At 49.4% G+C, this 16,843-nt stretch overlaps 1 protein-coding gene across 1 annotated transcript; it reads right to left on the reverse strand.

The window, feature by feature from the left end:
• Positions 1–1,096: 1,096 nt before the first annotated feature.
• Positions 1,097–16,790, reverse strand: BRD8 (bromodomain containing 8). Its single transcript, XM_010158741.1, has 20 exons — positions 16,700–16,790; positions 16,088–16,157; positions 15,025–15,074; positions 13,741–13,863; positions 13,518–13,598; positions 13,007–13,071; positions 12,049–12,185; positions 11,425–11,640; positions 10,023–10,167; positions 8,643–8,735; positions 7,943–8,223; positions 7,017–7,472; positions 6,577–6,670; positions 6,321–6,367; positions 5,779–5,993; positions 5,381–5,473; positions 5,108–5,176; positions 4,250–4,427; positions 3,506–3,610; positions 1,097–1,488 (listed from the first exon to the last, which is right to left on the reverse strand). The coding sequence occupies exons 1-20, from the start codon at positions 16,720–16,722 to the stop codon at positions 1,429–1,431; spliced, it is 2,601 nt and encodes an 866-aa protein (XP_010157043.1). The 5' UTR covers positions 16,723–16,790; the 3' UTR covers positions 1,097–1,428.
• Positions 16,791–16,843: the final 53 nt, after the last annotated feature.

Genomic DNA, 16,843 nt, shown 5'->3' on the forward strand with positions numbered 1-16,843 from the left:
TTCCTTCTATCTTTAGAGCCGTTACACCTTGTCCTGTCGCTGCAGGCCCTACTAGAAAGTTTGTCCCCAGCTGAAATTACTCCACAAAATACCAGAAAACCAAAGAAGCCGGTAACTTTTTGCGCTATGAAATGAACAATCTGCAATCTCTGGGAACTGAGGATGTAAACATTCAAACCAGAAATTTGTTCCCGGTTTAAGTAGTGAAGGGCGATTAACCAGTAAGCAAACCAAAGAATTCTACGCCTCTAGCATCAGCAGAGTGACTCCTGGTGGAAACAGCCATCCATGAGACTCAACAGAGCAGGCACAACTCACTTCCAACACAAAACCTGTGAAAATCAAGGGCTCTCACTAGGTACAGTAACAATCCCCCTGGTCTTAACGGCAGTGACTCCATTTCTCGCAACCTGCGTGGCAGAAAGCTGCACCCCGTGCATGCTGCACAAAGCGCAGACCACTCCCAGCTGCTGCAAGCATCAGGAAGGAGAAAACGGATGTTGTTTGTTTACCTGGAAGGTCATGGGGACAGAAAATACACAAGTTTCATCTCACAGGTCACATGAGCAGAAAATAAGGCGACTTGAAAATTGTCAGAAAACTTAAACCCCAGTTAAGCATCCATGTTCTGAGGAAAAGAACTGTAATTTCCAGTAGAGAGAACAGTTCACAAGCCAAGATGAGAAACCAGGTACTGGCATGCCTACAGCTGCTGGGATCACAGATTTCCACTCCTGGCTAGTGGACCCTTAACACATCTTTGGAGAAAGAACATGAGGTACATTGCAATACATCGGTCGCTTCAGGGAAGCTCCAACAGGACTGCAGCATTTAACTTCTCATGGTTAGGTCTCCTGTTTCATCACGACAGTGCCACATTCTTGCACAAGCAGGGAATCTTCCCCTCCATCCAAGCACTATGCAACACTCCCATGATCAGAGACAATCCGTCAGTGTCAACACTCTGTCATAACTCCCTTCCTGTTAACAAGCACATCTGCAGGTACTCAGGGCAGTAGGCACCCCTGCGCAGCACCAGGTTCCTCAGCGCAGCGCTGCGATGCTCAGTGACTGCACACCGCACACTGGATCTGTTCCCAGACTTTAATATACATACACATTTACACATCACTAGTAAAAATCTGTACACTTCACATTACAGTACATACGAGCCACCAGTTGCTAGCTAACACCAGAACACTGATGAAGCCCAAGACGACTGCCCTAAAACAGGCAGGGGGGCTAGCCTTCCCCTCCAGGGAAGTTTCTTTGGGTTACACATTCCGATGAGACACTGCTTTCCAGAGGGGCAAGCGAAGAAGGTGGACAAGGGTGCCAGAAATGGACCTGCAGCTTTTCTTCCTCCCCCGACAGCTGCTGACTGCGTCTCGCTTGCCCTCCGCTGGCATCTTCTGCCTGCCCGCAGCATCACTTCTTCATCTTCATGTCGGCCTCGATGGCACAGCGACGCCCTCTGGTGCCACCGTCCTAGTGACAAGGCAAACGGAGAGAGTTACGCTACCCCGGACACCACGCCGCTCCTCCAGCGCTCGGAGGGAAGGAGCTCTGCATCCCTACAACTTTTCATGCTTCCGAACAGGAGGGGTAGCTCTCCTAAGAAGGCCTGGGGAGGCCTGCCTGCAGACCTACCTACAATCCGCTCTGGACACAGCACAGGCGCTGGGATCTGCAGCGTGTCTGCGCGCTGCTGGCAGCCAGGGCAGAGAGAGGCAACAAGGTTCTCGCCCAGATCGCTTTTGGAGCCTGCACAGTGCAGGCTTTCTCCTAAGCGGCAGATTCTAGCTTGGCTTTTAAGATGGGAAGAGGAAACTGCTGACTAACCTACCTTAGCAGCTGCTGATCCCTACGGGAAGTGCTCCTCCAGTTGAGTGACCCTGGCACTAGCTCCCTAGTTTCTCCGCACAGCTCCTTTCCATGAGCAGAAGGCGAGCTGAGAGCTTCCTTTGATCCGCTGCCCTCTCCCTCTGGCTGACATGCTGACTCTCCTGGAGTACTCCTCTGTCTTTAGATATATGCGAGAGAAAAAAACAACTCTCCATCTTCCTCTCCTCTCTCCTCCCCGCAACTCACAGACACTTGGGGTTTCCTGGAGGGAATATTTTTCCAAACATTTCCAGATCACCACAGGCACAGAGCAAGGTACTTCTGGGGAGCATCTTATTTCCTTTCTGGACCGTGAATGGTAAAGGAGTACACAGCTGACTCCTCACTTTCCCCAAACCCTTTGTTCTGACTCGAACGTGCAGAAGGGGCAACTGTATGAACACGAGAGATGGAAGAACTATAGTACTGCACCGCTTGGTCTGTCTTCCCACTTACACGGCAAGAGAGCAGGAAAGAAGTCGTGGGAAAAAGCAAAGGCAGATGACAAAACGAGAACACTTGGAACCAGAAAAAAAAGACTGAAGCCCCTCCCACTCACCCACGCTCAGAATAAGGGACTGAGCTGTTTCTTCTCTAAGGACCCCGGTTGTACAGCCCCCAAGGCAAACGCGGCCCGCTGCAGCGCGAGGGATGCTGTGACAGTGCAGTGATCACCCAGACAAGGAGCAGAGCACGCTGCCAGCAGTACTGCAGTACCCGCCGGAGCCTTTCAATACTTACAAAGAGAGAGAGAAGGAAGGCAGGAGAGCCCATTGGGACACTGTCCTGTTAAAAGGCCAAACAGAAGGACTTATCAGATACGGAAACACACACACCACACAGAAGCACTGAGCCCACATGTGAGCGTAGAGAAACACGTGCCCCGCTCCCCTTCCCGCACGGCATCAGTCTTATGCAGCAGAACATAAAAACGGACAAAAGAGGGATACTGCGAGAGTCAGAATGCTAGGAAAAGGGTATTTCCTCCTCAGCCATGGCAAGGCCTGGACTATCAAGCAACTTCTGCACTGTGCAGCTGCCGCTAGAACGAAGCAGGCAGCCCGTGCTGTCACAATGTCATGTGCGCCAGATGAGAGCACTTGAGATCCCTTAATCGAGTTTGGGTATGTCTTTACAGAAGAAAATAAACCCAAACAAACCTACATTGCTCTTAGTTCAGATCAGTGTGGAAGTCAAAAGTTCTCTGGTGCGTTTTACACAGCAAACCAGACTGGGATCCTGGTTCTAAACATCTGACTAAGAAGCAAAGAACACAGCAGAGGCTAGCCATCCAATTCTCTACGCCTTCACCTTCCTGCCACATCACACCTCTTCCAATACTCCGCTCATTTCCCTACAGTCTTCATCACCTCTTTTTAAAAACAGGTAACAGAACCATTGGAATTACAGATAAGACCTCCCTCTGGGATGATGTACAGCTCCAGAGCCAAAATCTCATCAACAGACACATTCAAAGAAAAATTTGTTCGCATGAAGATGCTGGAGCCACTGCAATTAAAAAAACCCATTCTGCCTGTGTTTGGGATGGGAACTTCATGCAATTATCTTGGGAGTCTTCAAAAGACACCAACTGCTCTTCCACAAGGTGCAGCGCACTCACCTTCTCCGAAGCATCCTGCTTGCGAGTGGAGTCTCGCCCACGCAGGCTCTTTGCACTGATCCCCGACTCCGATGTCTGCATGATCAGCTGTGTGGCCAGAAATTGCTGCAAGGAAACCACACTCTTCAGATTATCAGGCAAAACAAGCTCAGTGAGTAGATGCCAGTTAACTATCACAAACCACAGGCTGGGAATGATTGGGTCAGAGGCACTTTCAGTTCCTTCTCTGCTGCTCAGAATAAGTTCCCCCATTTACCTCAGAAGCCACAAGTCCTGAGGAACTATAAAACCCCAGCTCCAGCTCTGTTAGCCCTGCCAGCCAGGACATCCTTCTTCACCAGAAAGCGTAAATGGCATGTATTCAGAGGGCAGTTTCATGTACAGTTTATACCACCACAGCCACCCTAAGAAGCAGTCGCGTCCCCTGTCATTCACCGTTCTTGTTGCTTGTTTCTGTTCCTGAACCACACCCTGGTTCTTGCTGGCCTAAGCATTTCCCTGAAGGAAGCGAGATTTGAAATTGGTCTGGGCTGGACCTAAAAATCGTTTTGCTGCATTAGTTTTAACTTATCCGCAATCCAGTTCATCACAAACACTTGTGCTAGTTCAAGAGAGATGCAGGGAATGATGGGACTGCTTCATTCCAAGACACTGGGAGCATAACTGTGGTCTTACATCCAGAAGTCTTCCCCATGGACCGAGGTAGATGCTCTGTCCTGCGCTGGCCTCAGCTCAGTACTTTACCTGGATCTGCTCCAGGACATCTCGCTGCATCTCCACAGCCATGTGGTACACGTCGTGGTCAGAGCTGTTGTACATAACTGCATTTTGAAACATCAGCATAATATCTCGCTGGAACTCAGCTGTAGTTCGTATCAGCCCATTCTCAATGTTCTTCTTGATGGTAGATAAATCCATTGGCCTGTGAAAGAAATGCAGCCAAAATAGCAACAGAAATTTAACCCTTTCCCCGCTCTTTCTTGAACAGCCCCGTGTTTGGAACATGCCCAGTTAGGCCACCTATTGGACTGAGCCAAACAGGCTCTCCCCCACACCGCGGTGTTCCTGACTATCAAGGCCTCGGGTCATAAGACGCCGTAACAACGGCACAACAGATGCCTCGGGAAAGGCATTTGCCTTCTCCAGGCGTCACTGAAGGAAACACTAAGGAGCTGCAGCTACTGAACTGTTTAGGAGAGGTTTTAGGGGCTAGCAAGGGACTCTGGTAATTCTTCTGGAAGAGTCCACTTGCTGGGACAGGAAAAAATGCTGATTAAAGAAAACAGGTCTTTGGAATTTGCAAGACTAAACCCTACAGCAACTGGGAGAAGCAAATCAGTCACATACTACCTTACTGATCAAAAATGTTCTAAGTCAGTGCACTTCATTCAAAGACAGGACTATGTAAAGACATGTATCTGTTGCTGAAGATGACCCTTTTCTTGGCAAAACCTGTTTCCGACTGAATCACATTGGAAAAATGTAATTTTCCAAGTCTTGCAGTCTGCACAGCAGCCAAAAACTACATTGCTCCTGCCAGAAATCCCTACACAAATATGCAAATATAGAGAGTTCTAATGACCAAACGCTGCTAAGACTCACCTCTGCACAATACTGTGGTAGCCTGGTGCTATATCGTCAGTCACAGGCTGTAGGAAGACATTGGCGTACCTGCAGGGAGAAGGAGTCCGCTTAGTGCCCCATCCTTGCTGGCGAGGATTTGTTTTGTGCTCTCATGTTTATTTGTCTGCTACCAGTAACAATACGACTCATCACCTCCTGGTTCCAAGGCAGATCAGCCTCCGAGATGGGAGAGGAGAGACTTGTCTGGGATTAGTCGCTTCTTCCTGCCAGTTCTGAAGGCATCAAACTCACCTGTGATTAGCTGCTGCTCTCCAAACTAGCATGATGGCTTTCTTCCAGATCTTCTGAGCCTGTATCGCTTCCTGGTCCTCACTGCACACTGAGCTGGGAAGAGAATAAGACTTCCTTCAGGAGGCTGCATACTGCCTTGGAGCAGGAACCTTATGTTTTCTTTTGCCTTTGACATGCCCACGCTAATCCACACCGAGAGAGGAAGGAAAGAAAGGGACCTGGTACTCTGGCGCTGTCCACACACTTGCACTTGTAAGCCAGGAGATCCAGACAAATCATCAACACATTCCCCCTTCGGACCCAGCCAGTCAGCAAAACAGGAGTGAGAATGCTATGCTCCCTCCACGAAACAGGCCGGGATGTGTACCTGTGTGCCCGAGCGCTTCGCTGATACTCACAACTGCGAGGAGGCTGGGCTGCTGGGGATGGAGTCAGCTAGCGTGTGCGACTGTAAAGGTGCATTATGGACACTGAAGCCATCGTCGCTCTCACTCACAGGGGGTTCGTTATCCATCTCTGACAGGTATCCCTCACCCTGATCTTCTTCTTTGGCTTCTTCCAAACTGGCAGCCTCGCTGGCACCATCCTCATCATCCTCTTCACCCTGCCCATCCTGAAACACAGAGTTCATGAGTCTGCACGGCCACTTACAGCAGCAACCCAGAGCCTTATTTTTGCTACAGCTGCTGACAACTGTACAGGCACTTTCACAAAATCCTAGTCCCTCTATCCTGCCCTGCCTCACCCCGCAAACACAGAAACACACACAGCTTGGCAGCACCCGAATCAAATCTCCCCTTTAGCTCCAGCTGCAGACTGCCCACTTCTGAGTGCAGAAATCAGAGAGCCAGCTTTGCTTTGCAGCAGATGGGAGTCAGGAAGCAGCAGCAGTGAGATGTTACCCATAAACCCAAGATGACTACAACCAACCCAGAATTACCTTCATCTGACTCCTAAACAGGGCTTGGGCCTCCTCCTTCATTGACTCTGTGAAAGAAAGAAAAGCAGAAAGGTTGATCCTCCAAAGCAGTCTTCCTATAAAAGTTCCTGCACCAAAGCCTACTGTCCTGCAGTAATTACCACTGTTCCTACACATACCTCTTCTCCCTCCTCCCCAAAAAACCTGAACCAGATCACTGACAACTATCCAGCTAATAATGTTGCATGTAAAAGATTTCCTAGCTGAATTAAGTTACCTGACAGCTCAAATTTGTGCTGAACATCAGCCTGTGAGGAGTCTTCACTCACATTTGGGACTTGTGGAGGGGATGAATCATCATCAGGTGGGGTCTGGAGGGAAGAGAAATGCACAAATCTAGATGTTTGTGTCAGCTTACTTCAGTGAAGGTGTGGGCACATCTCACTCACCCTAACCTAACTCAAGGCAATGAAGTTCACTGAGCACCTTCCCAACAGCAATTCTGCACATGGGCGGGGGGAGATACACAAAGGTACTGCCTAAAGCAGAGCTTCTCTGCAGATCGAACTGATCAGCAGCATGACTACCACCAAAACAGTCACATTCATTGAAGGGTCACCTTCAATCCAGCAGTCATCCTTCCTCTACACTTCTACCTGCCACAACTGCTCCTTGCTTTCCCCACACCGGTTCCAGACAGCCTCTCAGCTCACATACCTCTGTCTTGACTGTATTGTGCACTGCATCTTCTCCCTTGGTTGATTCTATCTCGATTTCAGAAGTCTCTCCTGCTGCTACCGCTGCTCTTTGATCCTCTTCTATCTCCTGACTTCTAAGCTCTGGTGTTTCTGTCACTCTTGCACTTGCTGGTATGGTTTCCTCAGGGCCCAGCTGATTCAGCTCCTGCTCTGCAGGTTCTGTCTTTATTTCTGATCCCAGCTCTCCAATGCCCATTAGGTCTCGAATTCCCTTTGCCTCTGGCTCCTCACACTCCAGTCTCTCCTGCTTCACAGTCACAGACACTTGGGGTATCTGGGCCTGCTTCTCGTGCTCCTGACGAATTGAGTGTTCCCAGGGGCCAGGCAGAGTCTGAGGATCATCGGTATCTTCACAGAAAGAAGACAGAGCAGCTTCCACAACTGCTGCATCCAGGACTTCGGGGTGGTCGTCCACCTTTATTGCCAAAAAAACACACAGCAGTGCAGGCCGAGGTCAGAAAGAGGGATTAAAGAAGAGTTCATGTTATTTGGTAATGAGACAGTTGTGGCCAACCGGGGGTACTGGTTTGCAAAGGTGCCTTCCACAGCCAGACTCCATCTGCGGAGTCTCCCGTGGAGCTTCAGTTTCAGAAACACGGCACTCCTGCAAAGTACGCCGCAAGCAGCGGTCATCTGCCTGCCAGAGAGGAGACCCAAACCCCACCCAACACCGGGAAGAGACTCCTTTCTTCACTGTGAGGAGGAGCACCAGGCTACATGTGGCAGATCAGAGCAGTGGTGTTCTACTGATCCGGACAACGATGGTGAGAACATGCATTTTGGAATGGTTACTCCTTGCTTGTTTACACTGACTAAACTGGTGAGCACTAATCACTTCCGATTAACCTAACCCAAAGGCACTGGCACTCTGCTTTGCCCCTTTACCTTGTCCTCAATGATGGCTATAATGTTTCCAACAGTATCGAAGTCCAGCTCTTCCCCCGTATAGGACACTGCAATATCCATTTTCTCAGCCAAATCCAGGTCTTCTTTCCCATCCATGCAGTGATCTTTGGAAGACCCTGCAGCGCTGCCAGCCCCAGAACCCAGGCACTCTTTCTTGATGGAATCAATGATCATGGATATTTCACTGCTGTCCATGGACACTGTCACAGTATGGGAATCAGACACTGCCTCCATGGAAACGCAGGCTTCTGGCTGGCTCACTGCACAAGGATGACAGTGACAATCAGAGACCCATCTGGAGAAGTCAAGCCCATATGAACAAATATGGCAGTGGATAAGAACAAGCACCAACCACAAGTATCCCAGGTCCACCCACAACAGCACAGCTTAGGAAAATAAAGAACAAATAGGGGTTTGCTTTCACACAGGAGAGAAAAAGTGGGATTCCAGCCCTTGAACCACAATCCAGCACCATACCCTCAGCACCCCCGCCCCCACCCGGGAAATCCTCTTTAAAACCATCTGTTTACTCCAGCACCCAGCCGTAACCATCCTTCCAGCAAGGACGGCAAGCCCGAGGCGACAAAAGGCCAGCTCAGAGCTCGCTGGGTGCTGATTCCAAGGGAAGCTCTGCTTTCCAGCAGTGCACGACCTACGAGTGCGTAGTTCAGGGACGCACCTGTGGCTACGCTTTCTGGAGCGGCAGCTGGCGGCACAACGGATGGTGCTGACAACGCGGGCATCATGACAATGGTTGCCTGGGGCACAGGCTCTACGGGGGGTGGCAGGAGCTTAGCTGGAGGTTCGCTGGCAACAGCGGAGAAGGAAGCAAGAGGTGAGGTGAACTGTGCAGGACCAGCTTCTAAAAGCCGGGAAAGCGTAGGAGCACCTAACAGAGAGTAGAAGGGAAAAGCACATGAGCAAGAAGCAGCCACCACTGAAGTCCACGAAGCCACCACGGGGCTCTTCACTGCCTGGTGGCTTCTTCTGGGAAAAAGACACTGAGAGGTACCTATAAACCATCCCAAAAGCTACACAGAGAACCTGCACCAAAAATGCACGACTCCTTTGTGTGTGGAGTCTGAGACAGACTCATGCAGATTTGGGACACTGCATTCAGTGTAAAGGCCAGGCAGGCTAAGCCACACATGCAGAGAGATGCCCTTCCGGAGGCTCATCCCAATACAGTGACGGGAAATCTGAAAAAACAGTACTGAGAGAGCCACACGAGGTAAGCCAAGACAAGGAGTCATGACAGGAGCTAGAAGGGAGCAGAGGGGATCTCTTTGCAGGGTCTTTCCTGGAGAATTCCTCTTATATCAAAGGTTGCCACTCAGTTGTAACTTCCAACTGCATTTTCGGAACTGTCTCGACCAAATTAACAGGTCTTAAAGAACAGACATGGATAAGGAAATTGAGATTATTCATCTGTCTATAAATGAACGGCACAAATCCTCAGTTGCAGACAATATGACAAAACCAGTGGTTGGCATGAGCTGAGAAGAAACTTCACCCTAGGCAGAGCTGTTCTGGCAAGGCCCACCACAAAGACTTGCCCTGTCCCCCTCACCCCCTGCTCTGCAGAACTTACTCTGCCGCTCAGCGTCCACTGTGGTCTGATCCCCACAGACCTCCAGGCAAACGCAGAGGTGAGACACGCAAGTTCTCCAGATTCACAGAGAGCTGCAGTTTGACACAGCGGGAATCAGATACCAGACCCATTTTTCCCCAAGTCCCTGTCAACTAACCCTTTTTTTCTATACTGTAATGCTTGGTATTAGCCAGTGACAAACCCAGAAAACTAGACTGCAAGGACCAGGATCAAATCAAGTCTAATTGTTTCAGTCATTTTAGATCCAGGCATTCTTTTTTCTGCAAGGATTAGTGTCTTCTTAAAAAAAAAGTAGGGGTGAGAGGGACAGGGGTACAGAAACAAGAATACAACTCCCAAAGAAGCCCCAAAACCAGCCAGGCTAGATGTCCTTCATCTCTCCTTAAAGAGAATTCATAGTCTGAAGGTACATCTGGAGGGAGAACTGTACAGGGAATCCCGAGTTACCTGAAGCAGCAGGAGATGCAGGGACAGCACCAGGTGCCGACTGCATTTCCCCACTGTGCAGCACTGGAAGGACGCTTCCTACCTCCAGCAGGACTCCTGAGCTGTTCATGTGACCAGAAGCCACTGCCATTTCATTTTCACCAACCTGCCAAAGGAGGAGACAACTGAAGTTCCTGGAGAAACCATCACATCAGTGATTCTCTGCCAGATATGCACCTCCATGAATATGGCCATGGTTTGCTGTCTCAGCGTTTCTTCTGCGCGTTTTGTCCAACCTAGTCCCTGCCCCGAGGCCCCTTATGCAAGTGCACAACACAGTCTGGAACCAGTCGTCGTTCTTCAGCTACAATACAGCTGCGGTACCACTTTCCTTTGAAGTCAGGTCAAATACGTAATTTGCTCTACCTCAGTTCCTCTGTTCAAGGACCTCACAATCTTTTACAGACACCACTCTCCCTGCCCCCTGAGATGGCACGGAATTATCTCTTATTTTGAACTGAGGGAAACTGAAGCACCAAGACGGGAAGTAACTCTATCAAGGTCACACAGTAAACCTATGACAGACCTTGAAGCAGATAAAACAGTCCTGTCGATACAAAAACACCCCAGCCTTCCACAGCCATTCTCCTTCCTTGCTCCACCCTACGTTACATTGCACCCTGCAAACACAGAACCCGTGGAACTCTTACCCAAGATAAGAAATGGAAGAGACCCCATACCTGACTGTTAAAGAAAGCAAGACAACAGCAACACGCCTACTCCATCACACAAGCACTACCACAGGGTATTGGTGCCACGGGCAGGCTGACAGCTGCTATTTTCAGCCTGGGCTCTGCAAAGGGTCAGCAACGGTCGCCCTCAGACTTCCATAGTCACCACCACCACAAGGGTCAAAGTGGCCTGTCATCCCAGTGATTTTAGTAATTGCCTGCAACTACCAATACTGGCCATAAACCCCACTAAAGGGCTCTCTACTCCTTAAGACCCTTCAGAAATACTGAAACTCAACTTCCCACCGGAACATAAAGAAGAATTGTGAGCACCAAGCAGATACCACCAAGAACACCTCCATGGAGACTGATCAGGATGATGCCGACTAACACGCCCCCTCCCCTGGGGAGAACAATTTCCTCCAGCAAAACCTGCAACTCCTTACGACTGAAGGGAGATAGCCAGTCCTATGTGCTGAGTGATTCCTGCAGTCCTGTACCCACAGTACTGCCGGGAAAGGGTTCCAGCTCTGTGGCTCACCGGGTTAATTACATCTCTCAGATATCACTTCTGTTGGGACTCTCACAAAAACTGTATGTTTTTAAAAGCCTTTGCAGCTCCCCCTTTTTCAGTAGGAGAGTCTGGAGCAAATTGTTTGTGTGCTTGCATATATGAGCAGAGAGCTCCATACCAGCCTGGGGCTTGTGGGCAGGAGACTGCCCTTCTTCAGCAGCTCTGAGAGCAGAGGGGAAGGAGGCGGAGTTGCTTTTTGTCCTAGCATCTTTTTCTGGGGTGAATCATCAGTGACTGGGGTCATGGGGGCATCCAGGGGAGCAGAGCCTGGAGGGGTGTCAGGGATTCCAATGAAGGAGGCAACTGGGGTGCTGGGCAATGTCCCTGGAGTGACCTGAGAAAGAGAAAAACCACACTGTTCAAAGCCACACTCCACCACACGGACTAGCCCCACTTGCTCCTTCCCCCAAGAGCACTGATCCAGCACACCACAGACACCTACTCCAGGCATATGCTTTCCCCCTTCCCTGCTCTGCAGTGCCGCTTCCCAGGACACACACAAGACTGCCTGGCCAACCCCAAGATGCCCCTACACAGGCTTTGATCCGGACACCTGACCATCACAGACAGGGAAGAGGACACGTATCTCGAGCAGCACTGCACATCAACCACACTACAGCACCACCACAGCAAAAAGTCTGCAAAACAGCACAGGCTTCTCCCCAGGCTCCTGATCCGTGACGGACGCAGAGCCCCATGTTCCAACCCGGTCTTTCCCTCTTACCATGGGAAACATCCTTACCCCTGGACTGGCCTCGTCCATGGCGGGCTGAGACATATCTCCCAGGGCATAGTCTCCCCCTGGGGAGGTTGAGCCTGCAGGGGAGCGAACCATCACACCCGTTAGTCGTCGCGGTGGATTCTTAATGGCCTGACGAGCTGGAAGAGAAGAGAAAACAAAGTGAGATTCCATGACTCCAGCTTGGACAGACATCTCTAACCCTGAGAGTTACTTCTGACTTGAGGATAAAGAACCCTAAGAAAACAACTTAAACTGTAAGAATTTCTTGCACCCCACTAGCTCAGTTCACAAATAATTCTTCCCAAAGAGGGTACGGAAGCACTGGGACAGGTTGCCCAGAGAAGCTGGGGATGCCCCATCCCTGGAAGTGTCCAAGGCCAGGCTGGATGAGGCTTGGAGCAACCTGGTCTAGTGGAAGGTGTCCCTGCCCATGGCAGGGGGGTTGGAACTGGATGGTCTTTAAGGTCCCTTCCAACCCAAACCATCCTGTGATTCTATGATAATACAATACTGGCATTGGGTAATGCACTTCAATTTCAGATTTCTGTAGCAGCTGGGTATTCAGCACCTCCCACCACTGGCAGGCTAGTTCACTGAACTGCCCGAAGAATTTTGAGTGGATTAAACACTGAGAACAAGTCTCTGTTCCTTTTATCTTCAGACAACTGTAAAACTACAGGGATAACTGAAGGGGTGAAAAGCCTGATATTCTAACAGAGTGCTCCCTGCTAATCCTGCTTCCTCTTATACCTTTTCTAGGGAATTTGTTCCCTTCTTAGAAGTTTGCATTTTGCCCTGCTACAAAGACAGTGCTGGAAAATGAATGTAATCTTTCTTTACAACTCCTAGGGTCAAGAAAATCCTCCTGAACAGGTCTCAACAAGACTTAAAATGTTTCCCAAATGTTCGTAAGAACATACACATCTCTGAGGACTAAGGAAGCTCATTTCCAGCTTACCCTGATAAGCAGCATCTGTAGCCTTCCTCTTGACTTCTGCCTCTTCTTCCTCCATTTTTTTCTTTCTGTATAGAGAACCAAAACCTACTGTCAGAGTGTCCCACTCCCCCTTAGCTCCTCCTGCAGCTTACTGACCCCCACCCCCCTACCTGCAGACAACGACCTGCCTCTGCAGACTCAGGCTCAGATCCTCTTAGGAGGGAAGCAGAGTCAGAGGCCAGTCAGAGAATGACACACTGCAGGAAATTTCACTTCCAGACGTTTATCAAAACAGAGGAGGCAAGCACGATGTTGCAAGCCATCACCGAGCTCTTCACTGAGAAAGTCTAAAAGATGCTCCCCACAAGCTGGTGTCTCCCAGTCTAAACTAAGTCCACCTCCAGAGGCCAAAGCATCTGCCTAGCTGCCCTGTGTCTCTTAACCCAATGCACAAAAGGTGCCTCAAACACACAGCGTCCGGCAACCTCAATCTCATCAGAACGTCTAACACGGAAATAACGTAATAACCCACATCATAATCTCATTGCACAGCTCCTCCAGTCTGTTATCCATGTGTCCAGCCTGGATCAGCTCTGCATCCTTCTTGAGTTGCCTGTAATCAGAAAATCTTACTTACTCATCACTGAATAATAAGCCCTAAGGAGCATTTTCACAAGCACCATCCATCCCACTTTGACCACCTTTTCAGAACAGGGCTCTCCGGGGCACCACAGCCCAGCGCCTCTGCCGCTTACCTGTATTTCTCCTGTGTTTCCTTAATCATTTTTTTCAACTCCTCAACTCGTTCCGCAGTCAGTTTCCGCACAATAACATCCTCCACAGTTTCCACCACCTCTCCCTTCTCACCACGTTTTCTTCTACAGAATAAGAGAAAACACAAGACAGTTTGGACACGAAACACAGAAAATGCCAGTTCTCCTTTAATAAATGGCTGCTGCCTGTCATTCCTGACACAAACCATGCCCACAACAACCCCAGTTCAACCTCCTTAAACAACACTGGACAGCACAATGTTCCAACAGTTAGAAGTGTGAAATATCTGAGACCACAAAGCTGCAGTGACAGCACTGATAAGGAACCACTGCAAAAAAGACAAACACACAACACTGCCCCTCCTCTCTCTTGCTCTCTTTTCCACCCTTATTCTGAAAGCTAATTTTATTTGTAAAGCTTCTGGTCAATAAGACTAATATGTAGTGTTTTATTCCAACCAAATGTACGTTTCTTCTTGCTGCACTAAGGCCCCAAATACACACTCTTACGGATGGAGCTGTGGTACAGAGGCCCCAGTTACCCTCCCATGTTTTTAATGACAGCAAGGGCACACGGAGGACACTACCAAGTACACCGCGACCAGTTTTAGAGCCGTGTAATACTGAAATACTTAGGTCTTATGAAGAAAAGAGATGAGGTAAGGAGATAATGGAAGCATGTTCTAAGAAATACCTTGACCGTGCCAATCTCCCACACCCTGATCCCACTGTCCACTCATGCCAGCTACCACAACTGAATTTCCTCATTCCCGTATGCTCCTTTTGGGAGGAGCACTATCATGTGGGCTTGTTCAGCCTGGAGAAGAGAAGGCTCCGGGGAGACCTTATAGCACCTTCCAGTACCCGAAGGGGGCTACAAGGAAGCTGGGGGAGACTTTTTACAAGGGCCTGTAGTGACAGGACAAGGGGTAATGGGTTTAAATTGGAAGCGGGGAGGTTTAGATTAGATATCAGGAAGAAGTTCTTCCCAGAGAGGGTGGGGAGGCACTGGGACAGGTTGCCCAGGGAAGCTGTGGATGCCCCATCCCTGGAAGTGTCCAAGGCCAGGCTGGATGAGGCTTGGAGCAACCTGGTCTAGTGGAAGGTGTCCCTGCCCATGGCAGGGGGTTGGAACTGGATGATCTTTAAGGTCCCTTCCAACCCAAACCATCCTGTGATTCTGTGATTCTATATCCTTTGCTGTAAGAACTGTCAAGTCCACCCAAAACTGCTGCAGACTGCATCTGGCTTCAGGTTTATACTCACTTAGGGGTCTCCGTAGTCTCCAAGAGCTCTGAATACTGAGATGCACAGTGCTAAGAAGAAAGAAAGAAAAAGTCAGAGGATGCTGCAGTGTCAGCATCAGCAAAGGCCTATCAACAAAGCCTACAGGGCAATTATTCCTACCTCAGAGGTCTAACACTTTATAAACATATCTTCCCCAGAGCTCCCCCCATGGATATAATTTAGTGTAGCCCACAGTGAGGAAGTATTCACCCTTTCACTGTAGCACTGCTCAGGCTGATCTCCAAAACAAAACTGAAGAACAGATGCTCCCAACTAGCAATTGAGAAACCAAAGCAAGCACGCACGCTTAGGAAAACTGCAGCTGTAACGTGTCCATCTGTGAATGTGAACCCAAACTATTTCAATGGAGAAGACAAAATAACATCACTTCAAGGCCAGTTTCGTACCTTAACAGAAACAGTAAGCAACATAAAACCCCAACTTCTCCTCCCTTGATTCTCTTAATTGCTCTCTGTCCCTTATGCAACAAAAGTCCCAAGTGCTTGCCCAAACAGCAGGACACACCAAAATACATGGGCATCCATGAGTTCCTGGGGTAAGGAATTCCACAACTTAATTACATGCCTGGTGAAGAACAATCTCCTTTGGTTTGCTTTGAACCCACCTCCTGTTGCTCTTACTTATTAGCCTCTAAATCTTGTCCTGGACAAAGGACTGAACAGTTAATCCTTATTCATCCCCAACATGCCACTTCTGATTGTGCAGACATCTCTCACAGTCCCGATACTCACCTCTTTTTCACGTTAAGGGTTCCACCTTACTTAGCCATGCCTTACAAGGAAGCTGTTCCATGTCTTTGATTATAATCCTGTCTGTTCCTTAACTTTATCCAACTGTACTGTAGGCTCAAATTTGATTTCAGGAACAAGAAAAAGTATCTCACCTCATTTAAGTAAAAATAAAATTGATTTAAAAAAAAAAATAATTTTGCTATCTTCTTTAGAAACGAGAAATACATTCCCTGTCTTACATATCCCATGCAGAACTGACTTTTTCCAAGATTCAAATGTCAGTATCTTACCTTTTGGGAAAACCAGTCCGGTGGGCGTCCTGGCTCTGCAAAAGGTTTGATAGCTCTGCTGACAGAGACCCTACAGGAGAGAAACGGCGAGTCACCCTCAACTTTCTTTCCTTCCCCGCCAACGTGCAGAGAAAAGACACTGACCTGCCTTGACATTCATCCCTGAACATCCCCCCCCAAGACATGGCACTTGACGAGACAGAATTGTTATGTTTGGGAATTATTCATGTATAGCCCTTGGACTGAAAGATACTTGCCTGCTCCTAAATAAACAACAGCTTCCCTCCCCTGCCTGGAAAAGCAAGTTTCTAGCTTCTGACGGCACCCTTACACTACCACAAAAACCTCAGTTTGGCGAGGGGAACAAGGCAGCAGAACTGAGCTATGAGTTCAGAGGAAGTGCACAGGACTCTGTCACCAAACACCCTTCCTGAGCACAACCCACCTCTCCCGATCTACGAACACGTCACTGCTGAACACGCTCCTGTTTTTACACCACAGTTAGGAAGGAAGCAAAGAGCCCAAGCTGCCGCTCGAACAGCCCCACCTCCGGTGCGAGCAGACCACAGGCCGCACAAGCGCTCGCGCGCAGCTGCTGCCCCGCTCCCTTACCAGTTCTGGTCCCCGCTCCGCATGACGGACGAGGCCAGACAGAGCTTCTCGCGGATGGACCAGGGCTCCGTGGGGCCGGCGCTCAGCAGCTTGTGCTCTGCGGGGAGAGGGGGAGGCTGCAGGGCCCCGCCGGCAGCGCCCCGC

Source organism: Eurypyga helias, unplaced genomic scaffold (assembly GCF_000690775.1).
Source record: "Eurypyga helias isolate BGI_N326 unplaced genomic scaffold, ASM69077v1 scaffold6259, whole genome shotgun sequence".
Lineage (NCBI taxonomy): Eukaryota > Metazoa > Chordata > Aves > Eurypygiformes > Eurypygidae > Eurypyga > Eurypyga helias.

Coding starts and splice junctions, on each gene's coding strand:
- BRD8 (XM_010158741.1), bottom strand. CDS start 16,722: ATGCGGAGCGGGGACCAGAACTG. Junction 15,075..16,087: donor CGGACTGGTTTTCCCAAAAG/GTAAGATACTGA, acceptor CTTTCTTCTTAG/CACTGTGCATCTCAGTATTC. Junction 3,611..4,249: donor ATGTCCTGGAGCAGATCCAG/GTAAAGTACTGA, acceptor GTTTCCTTGCAG/CAATTTCTGGCCACACAGCT.